Consider the following 22,275-nt stretch of genomic DNA (forward strand, 5'->3'; position numbering starts at 1 on the left):
AGATTGATAAAATCAAAGCCAACATCCCTCCCCCCTCTTCCTCTTTCTACAATCCCCCTAGCCCTCCTGCAAAGGCGCACTTTGACTCATTCCCCCCCTTAACGGAAGAATCCTTCCTTTCCCTTCTATCCTTGGTTAAATCAGGTTCCCCTTTAGACCCGTGCCCTGCTCACATCCTCAGACTCATTTTCGCAACCTGTGTGTTACCCGCACTCTCTTTCCTCAACTGTTCCTTATCTCAGGGCGTTGTTCCTCCTACCCTAAAAACAGCCATAATCCTTCCCATTCTCAAAAAACCTAGCGCTGACCCCTCTGCCCCTGTCAACTTCCGACCAATCTCCTTACTACCCTTTTTAGGGAAAGTACTGGAACGACATGTGACTAGAGCCCTTACCACCTTTGTGGAAGAAAACCAGGTCTTAGCCCCCCGTCAGGCCGGATTTCGCCCTGCTCATTCCACCGAGTCCGTGGCGCTATCCGTCCTTGACACCCTTAGAGAAGGTATGGACACCAACCTTCCCCAGGCCCTGGTCCTCCTCGACCTCTCTGCCGCCTTCGACATGGTGGACCATTCCATCTTACTTTCCCGTGTCGGGGCGGCCGGGGTCGGCGGGGTAGCCCTGGTCTGGCTGGCCTCCTTCCTAAGGGACCGCACCCAAGCAGTGCGGCTGGGCGACTTCCGGGCTGAGCCCCGTAAGGTGCCATGTGGGGTCCCCCAGGGTTCCTCCCTTTCCCCATTACTCTTCAATCTGTATATTGCCCCTCTCATCTTTGCCCTTCAACAAATGGAGGTCTCCGTATTTAATTATGCGGATGACCTCCAGCTCATATTCACTCTATCCTCATCCCCTGATTCTATGTCTAATTTTCAAACCACTATGATCTTCATCCGGGACTGGATAAACCACAACCACCTGAAATTAAACCCAGACAAAACCGAACTGGTTTTGACAGGTGGTTGTGCCAGTCCCTGGTCTCCTCTCTTTTGGCCCCCCTCCCTTTGTCCCCTGCCATCCCCCTCTCCCTCTGTTAAAACGCTCGGTTTTAAGATCAATGATCAACTCACTCTGCACTCCCAGGTGAGTTCAGTGGTGTCCTCTTCTTTCCTTTCTCTCCGCACTATTCGCAAGGTATCCCGCTTTTTCTCTTTCCCCGCCCTCAAACTTATTGTATTGGCCATGGTCGTCTCTAGAGTAGACTACGGCAATGCTTTATATTGTGGCATGCCAGCTTACAATGTTCGACGGCTTCAACTGGTGCAGAACCAGGCTGCTCGTCTAGTCTATAAATTGGCCAAGTCCCATCACGTCACCCCGCTTCTAAAATCCTTGCACTGGCTCCCTATTCGCGAACGCTCCCTGTTCAAAATGGGTTGCATTACCTTTCAGGCTCAGACAGGATCCGCCCCTGCCTTCATCTCTGCTGAGATAAAAATCTATGTCCCTGCTAGGGAATTGCGATCATCCTCCCAACATCTGTTGACTGTTCCCCGGTTTTGGCGAAAAAAATGGGGAGGTTCTAAATTCTCCACAATCGTCCCCAGCTTCCGCTCCACCTCAGGTCCCTTACCCAATATTCTCTGTTCCGAAAAGTTTTAAAAACCTTTCTTTTCTTACAGGCTTTTCCTCAATAATTTTTTCCTGCCCCCAGGCCCCCCCTGCTAATTGAGGCTCAGTGAACCATAGCGCCATGAAACCGTCAGGTGTACGCGCGCTTTAGAAATAATTTAAACTCAAACTCAAACTCAAACTCTAGAGTGTAATGAAAAAAACCTGCTCTTTGAGAAGGTTCATTTTTTTCACATTTAGCCTCCAAATCGCTTGCAGTAGGGAACATGAGCCCGCCACTACTCCACTCCTTTACGTATTACACTTTTATTATCATAATAATTTTATAGTTATTACTTACATCCTCAGCGCTGCGAGGTGAATCCTGTTGCTTACATAGTGCCTGCTTGTTGTTAATCACGCTGATGTTCTCAGACGTGAGGATTACGATCGACATCTTCATATGCAGCCGTATCTAGAGGCAGAGCCCAAACACACCTTGAAGGGCGCCACGCCCGACACACAAAGCACCTGTGAATGCGTGACACTGACTGAAAGAGGGTGAGTGGAATAAACAGGTCTGCAAGTAGCCCGCTGTAGAAGGTTACTAATCACAGGTGGAATCGGAGAAACTGAAAAATCTACGAGACACTTACGAGCCCTCTCGAAAGAAGTACTCACCAGCCCCTATCGACTTGTATCTGGGAATTGATTAACAATATCTCATTTTCATGATGGCCAGGGGAGAAAATGCAGATAACGTGTAGAAAGCTACAACTGACGCCCCTCCTCGGGGCTGAGAAGAACTGCCAACTGTGCAGCAGGTGAAGTGGCACCGGCAGCCGGTTGTTCGAGAGACCCAGGGCACCCCGATTAAAACTGGCTTTTACAACTCAACGGGAGATCGGGGAGCTGATAAGTTTCAGTAGGGGGAACCCACGACATCCCACTGCTCCCTCGGTGACTGTCAAAGCTCTCCCTTGTCACTCCTACGCCATGTCAGTTGTGCGCTCCGCAGCCCACCCAATGATGGATTTCTGAGTGCACTCTGCTCCTTCTCGCCCCCTGCGTTTTTCTTATGAAAAAGGCACAATTGCAAACATCAAAAGGAAATACCAGACGTGTGTGATGTGACCTCTGGCCTCTTTTGTAGGCAGCCTTGGCCACTTGTAGGAGCGACAGATCCACGTACACATCTGGCCGCACAGAGATACATTGCAGGCAATCCAGCGGTGATGCTGACCATCTAGAGCAGCTGTTACGGGCTGCAGGACGAAAGGACGGCCCCATCACTTCCCAGAGGTCGCAGCATGCTCTCCTTCCCCTGCTGCGCAGTAGGCAGTAAACAGCCAGCCCTACTCACAGGGCTGTGCCACAGCACACCCGCCCGCTCAGCGTCTCTCGCACACCTGTGGGCTGCTTCTTATCCTATGCCCTGCGAGGCTCTGCCTGCCTGCAAACACGACTGAGCTGCCAGCTGAAGTGCGCGCTATCAGCGTGCGCCGTTGCCAGGACCGGGACTGTCCCAGTAAATACGGGACAACTGGCCTGCCTGAAAGTAACTCCCGAAGACCGGATTACAACAATAAGGGATAGACTCATGCGATAACAGCTAAAACCAGTGCTAGTCTGCTTCTACTACGGCTGCCCCCCACAGAAATGAAGAGCAGAAGCGAGGCACAGTTTGATTTGCCCGTTCTCCCTCGAACACAGTGAGGCCGGACTTGTGACGTACTTTCCAGAAGGCAGTCAGAATTATAGCTCAGAGGCGTGGAATGCAGGCGAGAGAGGCGGGCTCTACTTCGATAGGCAGGAGCCTGCGAAGTTCCGGCAGATTCCCCGCCTCTGTAGCAGGGTAGCGGTGATGTAGGTCGTCCGAGCGCGGCACCTTGGAGGCAGAGGGAGCCCACAAGCAAGCAGGGATTCCCGGGAGAAGAAAGCAGGGATTCCAGGAGTGATGCGGTTCTCGGTAGAGAGCAGGAAATGCATAACGGTGCGAGGAAGCAAGAAGAGCCCGGTGAGTGGTGGGGGGGCACGTGTGTGGGTGTAACTGTGTGTGTGCGCGTGTGTAGCTGTGCGTGTGTATGTATATGTGTGGCTGTGTGTCTGTTAGCTGTGCGTGTGTATATGTGTGTCTGTGTGTCCCGATGCATTGTGCCTTCGTGGGTGTATGTGTGTGTATGCATGCGTGAGTGTGGCTGTGTGTGATTGAGAGAGGCTGTGAATAGGAGGCAGGGGATGTGCACGGCGCCGTGCGCGCCCACGAGGACAAATCTGAGACAGCAGAGGCTCGTGGCCGAACGCTGTCTCAGATTCCCAAGAAAGTGAATACAATAGTTGTCGACCTCAGACTAAGCAATGCTTGGCATTGCTTACGTCTAGGCTCGACCTAAAAATGGACTCCACACAGGTTTTATATAAAAAATAAGTAGACTTTATATAGAGTTACCACAAGACCATAAACAACAGTAATACACAATATGATTACTTTAAGATGGTAGATTTAAGCTTAGTTCAGTTCAGTTCTTAGATGCGACACTCTGTGTCAATGTACCTTAGGTTGCGTTGCGCTTCCACGACAAGCATTGTCGCAGCGATGGGAAATGCGGCAAAGTTCAGATACAAAGAAATAAAGACATGAAGATCTTCCAGATGTGGCACGCTTCTCGGAGATGCGAGAAGTACTCGGTTCGATGCGTGGACTTCAGCGGCGACATCCCTTACGATGCGACGACAACAGCGGCAACACTCTTCTCCCACGATGCGTGAAGCTTCCGCTCGATGCGACAACTACAGCGGCGACATCCAAGATGCGACGGCAGCAGCTCTGACGGCGGCGCGCTTCTCGGGAGTTGCGAGGTGCTCTTGGTCGATGCAGTGCAGTGCGACAGTTCCAGCGGCGACACCCACCTTCGGAGTTGGGACGGCAGGCACAGCGACGGAGACATGCTCCGACCTCGTTGCGAGATTCTTCTCCTGATGCGGTGCAGTGCGACAACTACAGCGGCGACACCCTCCTTCGGAGTTGCGATGACAGCAGCAGCGATGGCGACACACTTCCTCTTCGTTGCGTCGCGCTTCCAGCTCCTTGCAACACGCAGTTCCTCAGTAGGCCCAAAACAGCAGCAGGCACTTCCAAAGAACTCTGGGGAGCTGGGGGGTTGAAGTCTGCTGTGGAGATCCTTCATAAGTTGAAAGCAAAGTACACAAAGTTCCTTTCTCCTTCCTTTGGCAGTACGGCAACCACTGCAGGTCAATCCCCCAAGCAGCACTTCAGCTTGGGAATAGTCTCTCCTCAGTTTCTTCAGGTTCCTCTCCTCAGTAAAGGTTTCTTCTTGTAGTCCAAAAGTGATCTAATTTCATGGGCTCAGTGTCCCAATATACATACCCTAAAATCCTTTGTTCTCTGAGGGAAGAGGGGCATTTTCCCAGTCCAAACCAGTTCTGAAGCACTCTGTTTACCAGACTTCTCCTTTCCTTTCACAGTGCAGGGCATGCACATCAGACGCCCCACAGGAGGTGGAGCCAGCATTGTGGAAGGCAAGTACAGTCCTGGAGCACTTTGTTTACAGGACTCCTTCTCTTCTTTCAGTGTGCAGTGCAGAGACATCAGCCGCTCCCCAGGAGGTGGAGCCACCATTGTGGAAGGCAGACACAGCCCTATTCAAGGTTCAGGTGCAACTCCTCCCTCCCATCTAGATGCAGATCTCTCTATTCACCACCGGGTGACTCAGCCTGTCTCCTGGAATTCCCCAGCCCTGTCACTCACAAAACCAGACATAGGAATACACAACTTAGCAGAGGCAGGTTTGAATGGTTAGACAAGCAAATACCCACTTTCTAAAAGTGGTATTTGCAAACAAAGAATATTAAAACCAACTTCACTAAAATATGTATTTTATTATTCTGAGTTCAGGTATACTAAACTCGAATTTCTACCATGTTCTCTGAGACAGTTAGGATTATAAAATGTAATAACTCAAACAACCCATTCTGGCCTATGGAGAACAGGTAGCCTTGCAATAGTGAAAAACGAAAATGACGGTGATTCACTATTAGGACATGCCACACACATCAGGGCTTGTCCTACCTTATACTTACAATGCATCCTACCCTTGGGCTTACCATAGGGGTGACTGATATGAAGAAAAGGGAAGGTTTAGGAACTGGCAAGTGGGTTCACTTGCCCAGTCAGCATGACAGTACCAGACTGCACACAGACTTTGCAATGGCAGACCTTAGACACATTTTAAGACTGCTTCTGTGGGTGGCACAACCAGTGCTGCAGGCCCACCAGCAGCATTTGGATTTACACGCCATGGGCACACTCAGTGCACTAGACTAGGGCCTGACAAGTAAACCAAATAGCCAAATATGGAACCATTGATTAATACATCAATTTACAATAGGGAGCACTTGCACTGTGGCACTGAATAGCAGTGGCACAGTGCCCAAAGCATCTAACACCGGCAAAAATACATGAGGCAACAGCAAAAATGAAAGGGAGACCCACGCCAATGGTGCCAGGTCTGAAACTCTGCGAGGAGGCAGTGGCGCCCTATTTCCTGTGAGAGGAGGCTAGCACTGATTCCTCTGCGAAGAGGCAGTGGCACCCACTATCCTGTGTGAAGAGGCAGGCACTGATTCCTCTGCGAGGAGGCAGTGGCGCCCTCTTTCCTGTGTGAGGAGGCTGGCACTGATTCCTCTGGAGGAGGCAGTGGTGCACTCTATCCTGTGTGAAGAGTCAGGCACTGATTCCTGTGGGAGGAGGCAGTGGCGCCCTCTATCCTGTATGAGGAGGCAGGCACTGATTCCTCTACGAGGGGGCAGTGGTGCACTCTTTCCTCTGCGAGGAGGCCGGCACTGATTCCTCTGAGGAGACAGCAGCGCCCTCTGTCCTGGAGGTGGTAGATCGATTCCTCTGTGAGAAAACAATGGCGCCCTTTGTCCTGCGAAGAGGCAGGCACTGATTCCTCTGTGAGGAGGCAGTGGCACCCTCTATCCTGTGTGAGGAGGCTGGTACTGATTCCTCTGTAAGGGGATAGTGGCGCCCTCTGTCCTGGAGGTAGCAGGCACTGATTCCTCTGAGGAGACAGCAGCGCCCTCTGTCCTGCAAGGAGACAGACCTGATCCCTCTGTGAGGAAACACTGGTGATGGCTGCCGACTGTGGAGGCAGTTGTGCAGATTCACAGGTGACTAGATAGTGATGCAGCCTCGACTTTAAGGTGATAGAGATGCTGCTGCCCTTTGGGGAGGCTCTGGTGATGCCTGCCCTGTGAGTGAACAGTGGCGATGCCTGCCCTGTGAGTAAACAGTGGCGATGCCTGCCCTGTGAGTGAACAGTGGCGATGCAAGCACTATGAAGGAACAGGGATGTCAGAAAACAAAGATGGTGTCCTACTGGTAAGGGGCAAGTGGTGCTGTCTTACATGTCAGGATACAGTGCTGCTGTCCTCCCTGTTAGGGGACATAGCTGTTGTCTTCCCTGTGATAGAAAACTAGTGCTCTCTCACCTGTGAGGGGATACTTGTGCTATTTTATATGTGGGGACAAGATTGATGGCTCTTCTTGCGTAAACATGGATGTTTTTTTTTATCTGGGAAGGGGCAATGGTTCTATCTGCTGTACGTGGGGACACATGCTCTCATACTTGTGAGGTGGCAGCAGCGCTGTCTTGCCTGTGATGAGACATGTCTGCTGTCCTTCTGTCAGGGCAGAAGAAAGACAATGGTTCCCTTCAGGAGACGTTGTAAAGCCTAAACCTCCTGGGCAAAGTATTGTGATTTAAAAGCAATATCATATTCCAGGTGGTCCAAGAAATTACGCAGTGACAAGCATCGCTATAACTGAATGCTCGTGCACCGATCTTTTAAAGGGGTCCTTTCCAGCAATGGGGCGGGCTTGCGGTCACTATTATTGGTGCCAGAATAATATCCTGACCTATTTACTCCAATACAGTGATTTTTCCCTTTATACTGGTTGCTACCATTTTTTGTCCTGATGAATACCCTGGATAAATCACTCTCTATAGGGTTGAAACGTCGACAAATGATTTATCAGGATGTACACACTGCATTCTCATTTTGAGTCATGTTTAGAATCTGCAACTTTATCAGCCTACAGTAACCCATGTATGTATTAAGCCTGGGCTGTGAACTATGCTCCGTTTGTGGAGTTTGCAGAGTTTTCTGCACTCGTTCACGGAGCTCGCGGAGTGCAGAAAACTCCGCTTTGCGATGTGCAGCTGAGTTTTTTCCCCGCTCGCGATCCCAAGCGGTAAGTTTGAGATCGCAGACGGTGTGTTCGCGAGCGCGAGCTGCCGCTCGGGTAGAATTTCTACCCGAGCGGCAGGAATACCAGCACAAACTGCAGTTCGCACTGCAATCCGCCACTCGTGGAACTTCCCAGAGTGTTTTTGTAACTTTGCAGCATTCCGCGTAGCAAAACTCTGTGAACTATGCCCAGGCCTAGTACATATATATATATATATATATATATATATATATATATATATATATGTTGTATATATTTTATGTGTAGCACCAATGCACTACCGTTCACAAATGTCACTATTCACTCTCACTACATTCTTTTTGGTGCACCTGCAATGTGATATGATATGCTAAAAGTAACTTTATACAGTGAATAAAAAATAACTGTATAATTCCATCTTATTGTTTTTTAATCACAATACTTGCCTACAGTCGCGGCTCGCATGACTCGCGGGTGGGGGGTCGCGTGGGGGCTTGCACAGGGGAGGGGGTTAAAAAAAAACGTAACTTACTGGGTTCCGTGCCTCCTCCGCACCTGGCCGGGTCCTGTGCCCACGTTTTCCTGCTCTCCTGCCTCTGGCAGGAACAGGAAGTAGGCATCCTGCCTCCCCTTCCCCTAAACCAATTACAGCACTGCAATGGCAGTATTGTGATTGGTGCGGAGGGCGCCCAGCCGGGCGCCTGGAGGGAGACATGCAGCCTACATAGAGAAAATTTAGAGTGTGCATGACTGGTTTGGTCTGCCCCAGAGGGCCAACCAAACGGTCAGGGCCCACAGAATTGGGCAAGCCTTCCCAACCCGACTTGCCCACCCACCCGCCCGCAACGAGGCATAACATTCTGCTTTCTCGCAGCGTGAGAAGCAGAAACATAAAATGGTATTTAAATTGGTATTTAAAAAACCATTTTATGTTTCTGCTTCTCGCACTGCGAGAAAGCAGTGAGGCAACACTCCTCCGCCAAAATGGAGCCAAGGAGGTTTAGACTCTAAAATGTCTACCGAAGGGAACCATTGTCTTTCGTCTGCATTTACCAGCCCGGGTTACGGGTTGACCCATAATAGTTTGTTCATGTCCTTCTGTAAGGGGACACTGGTGCTGTGATGAAAGCCTGTGTTGCCTTACCCATGAGAGGACATTGGTACTGTCTTACATGTGAGGGGACAGTGAGCTGATTCATCTGTGATGGAGCACTGGGTGTGCCTGCTTTAGTGGTGCAAGTCATGTTGTTCTCCCTGTAAGAAGTCAGTAGTCCTAAATGTTCTGTGAGATTGCAGGGCCGCCTGCTCATGAATAAGCGTGGAATCATCCTCGACTCCATCCTCTCCATGACTAAGCAGGTCAACTCCGTCTCCTCCTCCTGCTTCAACACCCTCCGCATGATCCGCAGGATCTCCAAGTGGATACCCACCGAAACGAGAAGAACGGTCACCCAGGCCCTCGTCAGTAGCAGGTTGGACTACGTAAACGTAAACCGAAGGAGGGTGTGGAGCTCTGTGCCTGCGAGGAGTTGCTGGTGCACCGGCCCAGGAAAGAGTGGCGTTATCGCCTGCCATATTAGTGGGCAGTATTACCTCCTCAGGGACCGTGGAGGCAGGCTGCCTGACCTGTGACTTGGAGGCAGTAGTTCCTGCCCTGTGAATCGGTAGATTGTGTTGCCTGCCTGCTGACCGAGTAGATAGTGGTGCTGCCTGTCCTGACACTGCCCTCTGGGAGACAGTGCATCAGCTTGGAGGTAGTGGTACAAGCCCCTTGTGAGTAGGAAATGTTACTGCCTGTCGAGTGAGGGTTGGTGTTGCAGCCTGCACTGTGATGGGACACGATGCTTGCCCTCTAAGGAGGCAGGGGAGTTCGCTCCCGAGGAATCAGCCTTTCAGTCTGCGCTGTGGCCGAGCAGGCAGTGGTGTAGTCCGCCGCGTGAGCAAGCAGTGTTTCCCGCACTGTCAATGAAGAGGAAATGGTGGTGCCCTGTGGACATGGTGCCAGCCTGTGAGGAAGATTCCTTCTTCTGCTGTAGCCGAGGAGGGAGGAGCTCTGAGCCGGTGACGCAGCCACTGATCCCTGATCCTTCACTCCCTGCCTCAGCCCCGGATTTGTCTGCATGGTCTGGCACAGCCTCCGGTGAGAGCAGGCGGAGAACAAAAGGAAGACCCCGACACAGTCCGCGCCGCTCACTCACCTGTAAGAACTGGAGGAGGGCACAGGGAGAGCCCAGTTACACCTCTCACCTCTGCTGGGATCCTCTGCCTGTCAGAGGGGGCTCCGAGACGCTCAGCCCCGTGAAGCGCAGACAGCTCCCTCGGCAGCGGTGACGGCTGAGGTGTTCAGCACCAGAGGAGGAGGACAGCTCCATGGAGCGGCTCAGCGCCAGACTATACTGACCTCTTGTGGGGCCCCGAGAGCGGGACTCTAAGCGCTTCAGCACCGTCAGGCGGACGGCTCCATCTCTAGGGGTGCCTGTCCTCGGCCACTGGGCTTCTACTGGCCATTTGCCCTCTGTTATAGGACCCTTTCTCCTGTACAAAGTACAGATAAGTGACTCAAGGAATTTCACGCAGGTTCGACCCCTCGTTAAGGAGCCCCTGGACGCGGAGGTGCAGCGCCAGCAGCCCCAGGTGCACGCGATCTACTCTCCGGGATGGATTCCAAACTGCCAGTGCTCTTCTTGGCGCTGACCATGCTCCTCTGCCAGGCTGGGGCATTCCCAAAGCCCCCGAGCGCCGAAGGTAAGACGTACACCCCGGCACACTTGCATCCTTCTAACTCTTGAAGTGAGCATGTCTGGCAATCCCTAAGATAGTGGCCGGGGGTGGGGGCGTTTTCGAAACCCGTCACTCGAGGTCCCGCATCTTCCCGCTTTTTTGTGTATATGTTCTGTTGGCGCGAGGCCGTGAGTGAATATACCTGCACAGTGCACACTAAAGATTATGTAGTCCAGAAAAACTCTGCGACGTACTGGTGGGTCGTAAATATGATGTCCCGGCTCTCTCCTGCTTTTAATCTCACAATCACACCAAGCCGATTATGCCTTGGTTATTTTCGTCCACTTCCAGCTCACGTTGTATGCACGCTGCTGGCCTGGTGTTTTTGCTTTAATTTAGAATCGTTCTCACTTGTTATAAATCTAGTGTATAGGTATCTGCTTTCTGGAAGCCGTAAGGACATGAGCCACACTCCGGGGTTCCCACTACCAAGAATGTTATGTTAATGTGTGCATTCGAGGGTGCAGAACCACCGAGCACCCCCAGCACGAGATGGGGAAATCTGAGGTCCCATCGGGACATTTAGATTCGATAGTTGAATTGACATTTAAATGTAAATTAAGTGAAGATTTAACTTTCTGAAATCTACGTATCTCTTGTGCAACCGACAAAGATGGCAAGTGATGAATGTGGAAATGTAAACCAAGGTAATTGCGCGATTACATGACGAGGTCCACGTCCAAGCTTTCACTTAAGAAGCACAAAAGCAAGTGTGTGTGCGTGTACTGATCCCGCACCGTGCGTGTGTTGGGGGTGGTGGGGAGGGCTCCTAGGGGGCGGGGTTCTGGGGGTTCATTGAACGAGCGCAATGCCAGTGGAAATAAATATAGCTCTATGGAACATGCTATCGGAAACAAGTACACTAACCAACACGCCGGATTTCTCACATTTCTTACTATATTGAATGATGCCACCTTGACAGGGCGCTTGTTGGCACACGCGCGCGCTGCACCGCTTGAGAATGGTATTTACCCGGGATGCTAGCGCCTTGCTCGCTGACTGCTGTCCATGAATGGGTGCATATTCTCGAGGCGCTCTACTCTGCATTAATGACCCTTACTTTCCCCTCCTCGTGTGTGCAGTTACCTCATCGCGCTAAATATACCAACGTGCGCCTTGTGTGTTGCAGATCCCGCCGTGCACGACAGGGAGCTGAGCGTGGAGCGGCCTCTGGAGGAACAGGTAGTGACATTAAGATCGTGCTGAGGTTCGCTTGGTTCATCTTCTTTTCGCACACACAGACGGTAACATATATTTTAATTTCGTTGTTCGTGGTCCATGAAGAGTGTAAAGCGAGCAGAAATCGATGGCGCTTCCTGGCTGCAAACAGAAAGGCGACGCCACTGCTCTAAAAGTTTGTGATGCGCTCATTCCTGCCAGGCCTGCCTGCTGCGTGGCTGGAGTGGGTCAGCATAGTCACTGGTTACAGTTTTATTTTGGGGGTTTATGATTCTGGTTCTTTCTTTTGGATTCGGTGCAAGACTCTTGTTTCCAGCACATATATCTATGCCTGGCACTGCTTGGGGGCAGATTACGTCAAAGGGGTTCCTTCTGAGCTGTGAAACATCCAATCAGTACATTGGCTAAACCAAAGAAAGCAAACGGGAGGGGGAGCGATAGGGCTTACCTTGGATCCTTCCCCGGCTTAAATCCTACCCCAGCATCCTCCCTTTCAAACCACTTGTCACATAACACTTCTTTTTAGTCACAATTCCACTATTCCCAACGTTATCTCTTGATTGGATTCAAGAAGCGGACGCAGCTAAGCACCTTCGCCTATTCGAGGCCTCCCTGTGTGGAGCAGATGACCCCCCCCCGACGCCACTGGCCCAGCCAGCCTGCTTCTCGCACCCCATGCACCCGGCCCCCTCCTCCAAGGACCCCTTATCACCTTTCTCCAGTCACAGCATTTCCACCGAGCTCTCTGATTGCACAGCTGCCTGCCCGGCTCCTCTCGGTCTGCTGCTGCTGCTCCTACCGATAAGAGTCCCGGCTGCGGCCTCTTTTCAGAAGCTGGGATTGAGCGTGGCCGGGGGATACCTGTTAAACTGAGGTCCGAAACGGACGAAAAGCCCCAGTGCTGGCCATACAACGTAAACATGTCCCTTTGTCCCATCGCTATTGACGTGTTCACGTGAAGGCAAGAGACAATGTCAGAGATTTCTTTTTGTTTTGAAGTTTTATATAGCGCGAGCTCGACCCGAGCGCTTCACCCGAGCACCAGTTAGTTACGTTACACAAGCACATCTTCATTTTTGGTAGGCACAGGAGGATGTTGAGCCGACACCAAGCTCGAGCCTGGTTCCCTAGTTCTAAAGTCGGCAGCTCTGGCAATTACGTCATATCCTCTCCCGCTGAGTTTGGCTATGCTGCCTCTCTTGTAAAAGTGATAAGTGAGAACCCTCCTCACCCCAGCCTCCCCGACCCCTCAACTGACTTTAAAAGCCATTACTGTGGCCTGCCTGTAGGAAGAGATATGTGTGCCAAGCACAGTGACGTGTTCAGTGTCACAGCCAATATTCAATGAACTCGTTTCTGGCAGGTCATTTGTGTGTTTCCTCTCAGAACATAAATATCTCCAGTGGTTCTTTTTACTTTATGCTTGGGTACAAAATGACCAGCTGCGTTTTTTCCTTCCACGCTACAGATTGCCGAGGCGGACGCGGCCAGTAAGAAGAGCGCCACAGGTAGGTGACTGGCACGCGCGTGACGTCATCCTCTGTAGTTATAGCGCTTTGACCAGCAGAAGCGTTAACCGCTCGGCCGTGTCGCTATTCTTGCAGATAGCCAGGGGGAGTTCCAGAACGACTCGTTTGCCGACGACCTCAGTCTGCTGATGTCGGTAGCAGAAAACGAAAAGAAGGTGAAGCGAAGTGGACTCTTCCGAGACCCCCTCTACGAGCAGCAGCGAACCTACCCAGACCTGGACTCCACCAAGGGCCGCAAGGCGCTGGAAGAATACGACACCACCAAAAGCGAAGGTGGGCGCTCCATGCATCCAGGCTCGGCCGGGCCTCTCGCGCGAGCGCGTGCAGAGTATGGCTGACCTGAGTGTGGATTTTTCTTTTAATAACTCTGACGCGCCAATATTTTTGTAAACTTTATTAAGGACACAATATTTTTCGGCCACGATTTAGACCATGATATTCTGTTTATAGGCATAATAATGGTAGTGAGTAATCAAGACCGAATTTTGCTGTACATGAACACTAGGAAGTGCATACAAACCTCCCCGCCACCAACCAATCTCAGTGACTCCAGATCACCCTGACTCCTGCCACAGGGTGCCAAGAGTGTGAAAGTGATGCAGGGCCTTACAAATGATGGACGTGCCCTAGACAAATGCTAACAACAAAACACAGGAAACAACTAGTATCTAAAATCCATAAGTCTTTTCAGGCATGATGAAATGTATAAGCAAGCATCCTTTGACTCCCGGCATAGTAACGTGTGCTCTCAATCTCGTGAAAACGTTAATAACTAGCGATTGGCTGCTCCTTCATGAAAGACGCAACTTTTTTAAAGCAAGATTAGCCGTGGAAGCCAGTCCACGCCACCCCTGGCAATAAAGCTGCAGAGCAGCAGTCCAGCCATCTTGAGTTTTTATAGGCACGAAACTTTAGAAGCAATTAGGAAATCATCTTCACTGATAATACACTTACAGCTCGGAGCTGCCATGATGGGGAGTTAGAGGCCTGTGGCACACTGCACCTTCGTGACTAGCAGTCCAGACATCCACAAGTCTGTAAATGAGACCTGAATGGGCCCTGTGTCTGAGAGCCTGTCAGTTTAGGGTGGGTGGGCACACTATCCAGACACTTTTATGAAGGCACAGTTGGGTAATCCATCTTCAGTTTGAACCAGGCCAGCAGTATTTCTTTGTGAGGTTGTATGTCAAAACTAGTGTCCAATTTAGTGTAGATTTTCTATAAGTAATGCCAATGGGACAACATTTTTGTAAAAGATGTTTAGGACACAATTTCTGTCACATGATATTACAGTTACTAGATTCTGGTACCGTACACTTTGTGAAAGCTGTTCATATATTTATTAAAGTGTGTAAGATGAACGTCAGCTCACCTCTGTTAGGGAATTGAAATGACCCATTAGGTATAGAGCCTGGCAGCAAATATAAAAGGACTGACATTGACAAGCAGTAGGCAAAAACTCTAAAGTTACCCCATGTACCTCATGAAGTGAAAACCCACCCTTATCACACCATGAACCCCTCCATCCCTCGTGAATACCATACCTTATTGTCTAAAAGTGCCTGATAGAGATGGACATGTAGATTTCAGCTGAAATAAGGAACAGAGGCATGCCTGGGAGGTAGAGAGGAAGTGCTTGTCCACCCAAGTGGGAGAAGGTGTGGTATCCAAGAGAGAGCCCAGAGCTGTGGATAGCTACATTCTTGTCTTTCCCATAGGAAGATCCGACATGGATTTCTGATCTCAAAGTGTGAACCCCCACTTTGAAATTCTACTTTCAAAGACACAAGCCCCACACCAAAGAGTGAAAAATGAAGAGTGAATGAATGACAAAATATGTGGAGCGCAACTGCCGCTTTATTTGAAGCATCCTGGTGCTATGTAAATGATGAAAGTAAAACCAGAATTACACTTCGAGATATAGCAAAGTCTTCAGCTGGGACTTAAACAGACTTTCGCTCGGATCAAAGGTATAATACTAAATCATTGCAAAGACTAGGAGATAAAAAATAAAAAAACACCACCAGATCTAGTTTTTCGCACTTAAGGGTCACACAGCGGATTTTGATTGGCTGAACGCAGAGCAATAGAAGGAAAATATTTTTTGAGCCTGTCTTGAATATACCTTGGGCTGTTCTGATTAAAAGCTCTGTGCGCAACTATACGTGTTTTTAACTTGATTCTAGATTTAACAGGCAACTAGCGAAGTTGCTTCAGGCGTTGCCCAATAGGGTGCCTTTTTGGAATATTCAGAACAAGCCGAGCTACAGCTGAGTGAGCTGATCTTGAGACACTCTCAGATAGACTACGTTAGCATAGTCTAATCTGGAAGTGATTAATGCATGTACTATACACTTCCGAGTGACATGCAGAAGGTTTTTTAGTAACTTTTTAATTGATTTTTAAAGTGCAAAACAGGTGGCAGCAGTGGTTTGCACCTGGGATTTGAAAGATAGAGCCCCATCCAATAACACCCCCAGATTCCTGGCAACAGTTGAAGGAGTGGGTGCTTGCCCCAGCTCGGAAGGTCAAAGTCTTGTAGCATCAACATTGGAAGGAGTGCCAAACACCAGCATTTCTGATTCATCAGAATTAAGGTATAGACATACAGTCGGCAACAGCAGAAAAATAGCATTGAAAATCACAAATCACAGTGTCATCGAGTTATTGAAATGCCAACATAAATTGTGTGTTGGCTGCAAATTATACAATGTTCGGAAACCATGTTTGAGCTATTCAGGTTAGTTTGGCCATATAGATGTTAAAAAGAGTAGGACTCAATGCTGTCACACAAATTATTTCCTACTCTCCTCAGAAAGGGTGCCATCTTCCAAAGCTAATTGTTAAGCACTTATCTAAAACAGGAAATAAGACTACTATACATCTGTGAGGGGATGGTAGCCTCCCCTGACACGTTTTACAGATTCTCCCAGTTGCAGACTTTCCTTTCCCCATTGCTCTTGGAGAAGTGCAGACAAAGGAAGGGATTAAGGGTGGGCAGAAGCATTTTGTAAATCACAAAATGGGTGAGGTGGTTCACACATCTGTGTATACACTGCACATGTGGTTTTATCTCATCCTATTGCCATCTAAGTGCCGTAAAGTGATTTGGGATTGTTATATTTCAATGATCAACAGTATATTTTTTTATGTTCATAGAACATCGTTGATGATTGATGATTTAAGGGTAATGGAAAGAAAACAGTACAAACAATATTAGAGAATACACATTTTTCTAAAAGTAACTGTTGGAAAGTGGGTTATTGGTAGGGGCAAATGTAGGTCTGCCACTGGCAATAAGGCCACCAACACATAATAGTACTCAGCACAGGTCTTAGAAAATTATTCCTATGCTCAACCCTTGGTAACGTGGCTACGAGCAGACAAGCTTAACTTCAAAGACAGGTATGTAAAGTATTCAAAAACACAATTTCAGTAAATAATTAAGACACAACACAAAATAAAAATCCCACACCAATGTATAAAAATAGGTAGTATTTTTATCTTTTAAATGATACCAAAACAAAAAAAAATCGACTGTATGGAACCAGAGATATGACTTTTTAAAGATTAGTCAATTTCTAGTGCTTACAAACCAACAGTGCCCCATTTAGTTTTCTTTGTCAGGGACACACCTTTATAAATTGTTCTGAAGAATTTTCTCACCACTGTGGTGGGCCGCCTTCTTCAGCAAGCGGGGTCCAGTTAGAACACCTTCCTGGAGTTCTGCTTGCGGGTCCCAAAGCATCCAACACACAATCCAAGGTTCTGGAATCTCCAAGAGGGTCCTTGAAAGTGTGAAACTTCAATTCCGCAATCCACTTGAACAAAACCCTTACAAAGCCACTGGAACTCCAGGCTTTGAATTCTTTATGGGGCTGTTCAGGTGAGCTCTGTTAACCTGTGGCTTGCAGAGAGTTCAACTCTTGAGTCCTTTGGCAGCAAGGTAATCCACAGGGTTGGAGTTTCACTTGGTGCAGTCTTCAGAGGTCAGGCCTTAGAAATCTTTGCACAACAAAACTTCTCAGCAGGGCACTTCTTGCTTCATACAGTTTCAAGTAGCAGATCTGGAGGGCTCTGCCCCTCTCAGATACTTATTCAAAATTCTCTGGTTCAAGCACCAGGTCACTGCTGACCAATGAGATCAGGGCAACTCCTCATAGTTATGATCACTTCCTGAAGAGTGTGGCATTAGTTTGTCCCAGAGTGCATCATTCTTCCAAATCCATAATGGCTGATTTTCCAGCAAGGAGGTAAGAGCTGAATAAACACACCCCCTGGGTTGGCTTATTTCCATGGACTCTCCCCCTGTCATCTGCACATACCTTCCTTAAGCCTAGCCCTGACTCTGGGTCAAGATTGTCAGAGTGGAGCTGAAACCCAGGCCTCCCCTCTGCCTTTGAAGAGCATAGTTTACGACGCCACCTCCTGGCCTGGCATTCCGAAAGACCAGCACACTGCCCTCCAAAAAGCCTGGCAAATCCACGTAACTCTGACCAATCAGGGCAGACCACTGAAAGGCTGAATTTGGGCTTACAAAAAAGAAAGTCTCATAACTTCTTGTGTGTACACTTTAGGAGAAATTCAACAATATAATATTGTTGGATTTACTACTACCATTCTGGGAAGTCTTTGAATGGTCCGGCTAGTCCTCCCCTATCAATATTTATTAATCAATAACTTCCTACCATGTTAACCTATGGGCCATGGGGTTTGCAATGGGGAAAATGACTGGGGCCACTTTTCTAGCACCAGGGTTTATAAAACCATATTTTATAAGTATTTCCCTAATTTCTACAGGACCCCCACCCCCTGTGCAACTAGGGGAGACTTCAGGGGTTCTGAATCTGCAGAAATCATGCAGATTATCCTTACCCAATTCTTCTAGCATCAAAGTCGAATTTCAGCAGCTCTTTAACACAATGTGGGGAGTGAAATGTAAAATATCACTTTACCCAGGCATATAAAAACTCATTTTATAAGGGCATACCTTATAGATAACTGACCCCTCACCCCTGGGATACCTTGGGGTGACCCTGGGGGTCCCTAATATGCAAAAACATGGTAGACTTTTCATTTCTAAGGGCCCCTACCTCCAAAGTTGAGTTTGGGCACAATTTAAGGTTTAAAAGCTGTCCTGGAAACCAGTGCTGCTTTTAAACTGACCTCAGGCTTCAGCACTGCACACATGCTGGTGCAGAGAATCTGCTGGCCTCTAAACTGCCATGCCCCAGGATACTGGAGACTTCTAGATAGTTTCAATCCCCTGCCCTATTACATACTAGGGGCTTATGGGGTAGGTCATGCCAATTACAGGAGTACCCCACCATACCATAGTGTACCCTAGTGTATGTTGGATGTCTTAACTGTATTTGAATGTGTTCCTTTTAGCTTGGCACTGGCCCTGGGCCTGGTTAAACAGAGCCCAGGGTCAGTCAGAGTCAGTTACCACCAGTTCCAGTCAGCAAAAAGTTGGGGGGTGCCCGGGGTACAGGATGACTTTGCAACAGTAACAAAACAGCTGAATGTTGCCCCTTTTCTCAATCTACCTGTAGAGCAAAATTGGGCTATAAAATGCACCCAAATCTACTCTACAGGTGAACTAGAGAATTTCATGTGGTTTGGGTGGTTCTTCTGGGATGTCAGAATGAGGGTCAGGGAGAACCACATGATTATGTGAAACCCAGGCAGTTAGTTGGCTGTCTCCTACTTTTGTTTTGGTTTGAGGATGACGTTCTGGAACATTACCTTGATTTATGCCACAATTTGCCTCAGCTTACTTTGGTATGTGATAAAAATAGCAATTTCAAGAAGAGCCTGGTATAGGTAGTGCAGAATCTCTCCAATCAATCAAGATTTATAAAGCATGGCTAATCACCCAATAGGGTATCTAATCGCTTGCAGGCCCTGGAGGCTTATTTGAACAGCCAGGTTTTGAAGGCCATTTAGAATTCCGGAAGTGAGGTGATGGTTTGGAGGTGCATGGGGAGGCTGTTCCTGGTCATTGCTGGGATGTGGGAGAAAGAGCGTCTTCCACTTCTGCTTTGGTAGATACGTGGAGTATGAGAGGCGGAGCGTAGTCTTCACCATGGTTGGTGGAAGTTCAGGCGGTGGTTAATGTAGGTGGGTCCTCGGTTGTAAAGAGCCTTGTGTGCGTGGGTCAGCAGCTAGAATTGGCATCTCTTCTGTACGGGGAGCCAGTGAAGTTTCCTGAGGAGGCGTGTGATGTGGGTTCATTGGGGAAGGCGGAGGATGAGTCTGGCTGCAGCATTCTGTATGGTCTGAAATCTCTATAGAAGATGTGCAGCAATTCCTACGTAGAGGGCATTGCCGTAGTCCAGTTGACTTGTGGTGAGGGCTTGTGTCATGGTGCGTCTTGTGTGTAGGGATAACTACTTGAAGAATTTACATAGAATGCACATAGTGAAGAAGAAGGCAGAGGAGACAAGGTTGATCTGTGATTTCATGGTGAGCTTGTTGTCAATGATGATTCTGCGGTTTCTGGTGTGGTTGGAGGCAGTGGGTGCGGGTCCTAGGTCTGATGGCCTCCAGGAGTCATTCCATGGGGAAACATCCGTTACAACACGGATGTTTCCCCGCTGTGCTGTTACGACGCGTCCGTAACAACGCAAGTCGTTACCACGACTTGCGCTGGAGGGCGCTAGAAGATTAAAAATAGTAAATTTACTATTCCAACACCTTCCCTAGTGTCCACGGGGACTGGTGTTAGAATAGTAAATTATACTAATCGACATCCGCGCCCCCAGCGCAAGTCGTAGTAACGACTTGCGTTGTAAGGGACGCGTTGTAACAGCACGCGTTGTGACGGTACGCGTTGTACCGTCATACATCCATTCCATGTGTTGCTCCTGTTGCCAAAGATCAGTACTTCCGTCTTGTCCGCGCTCAGCTGCAGGCAGTTGTTCTTCATCCAGTCAGTGACGTTTGTCATGAATTTGTCATGCATCTGGGGAAATTGGTTCTGGTGTTGGGGTTGTCGGTGAGTGAGAGGATGAGTTGGGTGTTGTCTGCATAGGAACATTATGTTGAGACCATGGGATCTGACGATGTTGGCCAGCAGGGTCATATATGCGTTGAAGAGTGTTGGGCTGAGAGATGAGCCCTTGGGGACACTGCAGGTGATCTCCTTGGGTTCAGAGATGAAAGGTGGGGTAGTGGATCCTCTGGGTACTTCCAGTGAGGAAGGAGGTGATCCATCCGAGCGCGCCCCCTTGGATGCCGATGTTGTGTAGTCTTTCGGTCAGTGTGTGGTGGGATATTGTGCCGGAGGATGCAGAGAGTTCGAGGAGGATAAAAGCAACTGTTTCTCCTCGGTCGAGGCGGGTTTGGATGTTGTTTGTGGCTGGGATCAGGGCCGCTTTGGTGCTGTGATTGCTGTGGAAGCCGTACTGGGAGGCGATGAGAGGCTGGTTCTGCTCCAGGTGTGTCATGAGTTGATTGTTACTGATCTTTTCCTGTACCTTCGCTGGAAATGAGAGCATGGAGATTGACTTGTAGATTTTGAGTTTGCTGGGGTCAGCGGGGAGTAGTCTGACTTCTGCGTGCTTCCAGGCATCAATAAATGTTGCGGTGATGCAATAGGTGTTGAGTAGAGTGGTGACAATGAGTAAGTCTGATGATCTAGTCACATTGTCATCCAGGTTCTTTGTTGTAGTATCTTAAAGAATGTTCACTCCCTTAAGAGGATATAAGATGTAGTATGATAGGGTGACCATTTGTGGAAGGGATGTTGTGAGATTATCCAGTGCCAGCACTAATAGAACTTGGAAGCCTGCAATACGATTGTGGGTAACACAAGTATCTCTAGCCTTGGAACAATTGCACCCAAGTCAGAAAGAAGAGAAGCCTGTTTTGATGCAGTTAATTGTCCTACTGTGGAATGTTTATCATGCCAAGAAACTAGTGTGCCCTCTTTGCCCACGAGTCGCTTTATCTGAGAGGAAATACTCATGCCTTAGATTTGGCCCTATCCCCTCCCTCAGATAGGGCAACACAAAGTTTATCCGGCTGCAACTATAACTCTTCCTGATCATAGATGCAACTTCTGTGTCATCTGATGTACACTTGCCCGCCTGAGGGCCTCAGACTCTCTGTTCGCAGCCTATAGCTCTCAGTAAAAACTGTAGACCATACCAGGTAAGCCTAGGAAGTTGACCAGATGTACTCAGTGCACCAATGAGTCTTGCTTTTGGAGAAGAACCAGTGCCCACTGGATCTTTTTTCTTATCTGTACCACTTATCAAGGATTTCTTGGAGCCCCATATCTGAAAAGAGAAGCAGACTGTTCTTTGGATTGTGAAAACCTTGTAACTTGTTTGTGTCTTGAAGCCAGACCCGGTTATCAATGATGAGCAGTCTCAAAAAGATTCATGTGCTTTGGTGCCCAACTAAATACCCATCATATGCGGCTGGTGGAAGAGCCCAACATGTTTTGTGACTGCTTTCTCTACCATTTTGATGTCTGCTACTGCACTAATCGCAGTACTAATACTGGGGCCCGTCTTCCAGCTGAGTCGCAAAAGTACTCTGGGTTGTTTACTTAACTTTCCTAGTACTATTCCAAGAAGCTAGAAAGCAACTTTGTAGTAACTCTGTGAATCTGAATCCACCAGGGGCTAAAGACCATAAAACGCATACCTCTAAAAATGACCATATTGGATAATAATGTTCCTCATTCTCTTTTCCATAGCTGATAAGTATCTGCTTAAACGCCTCAAGACCAGAGTTGTTTTCTCTTTCTATTGATTTAAAAGCTTTCCATGTAATGTTCTGCCAGAAGTTTGAAATGGTGAATTCCAAACATTGAATGGCCATGCCCTATCCAAATACCCCTGAGCTCCACTGGAGAGCAGCCTATAGTCCATGGCTCCAACTCCATCGTTCACACTGACATCTCTCGTCTTGGTCTGTTTAGGTCTCACCTATAGCCGTAGACAGCCCTGTCCTGGCATCAGTATATTTCTGG

The 22,275-nt window shown here is 48.7% G+C and overlaps 1 protein-coding gene across 2 annotated transcripts in view; it reads left to right on the forward strand.

Annotated features, from left to right (window-relative positions):
• Positions 1–9,988: 9,988 nt before the first annotated feature.
• Positions 9,989–22,275, forward strand: part of SCG3 (secretogranin III) — a 272,632-nt gene continuing 260,345 nt past the window's right edge. Inside the window, exons 1-4 of one of the 2 annotated variants that reach the window (XM_078684829.1) lie at positions 9,989–10,545; positions 11,711–11,763; positions 13,229–13,268; positions 13,365–13,562. In XM_078684829.1, the coding sequence (XP_078540955.1) occupies positions 10,458–10,545; positions 11,711–11,763; positions 13,229–13,268; positions 13,365–13,562 (379 nt within the window). In that variant the 5' untranslated portion in view covers positions 9,989–10,457. The remainder of the gene's footprint in view (positions 10,546–11,710; positions 11,764–13,228; positions 13,269–13,364; positions 13,563–22,275) is intronic. The other variant, XM_078684830.1, reaches the window with a different exon arrangement.

The sequence above is a fragment of the Lissotriton helveticus genome, chromosome 3_2, assembly GCF_964261635.1.
Source record: "Lissotriton helveticus chromosome 3_2, aLisHel1.1, whole genome shotgun sequence".
NCBI lineage: Eukaryota > Metazoa > Chordata > Amphibia > Caudata > Salamandridae > Lissotriton > Lissotriton helveticus.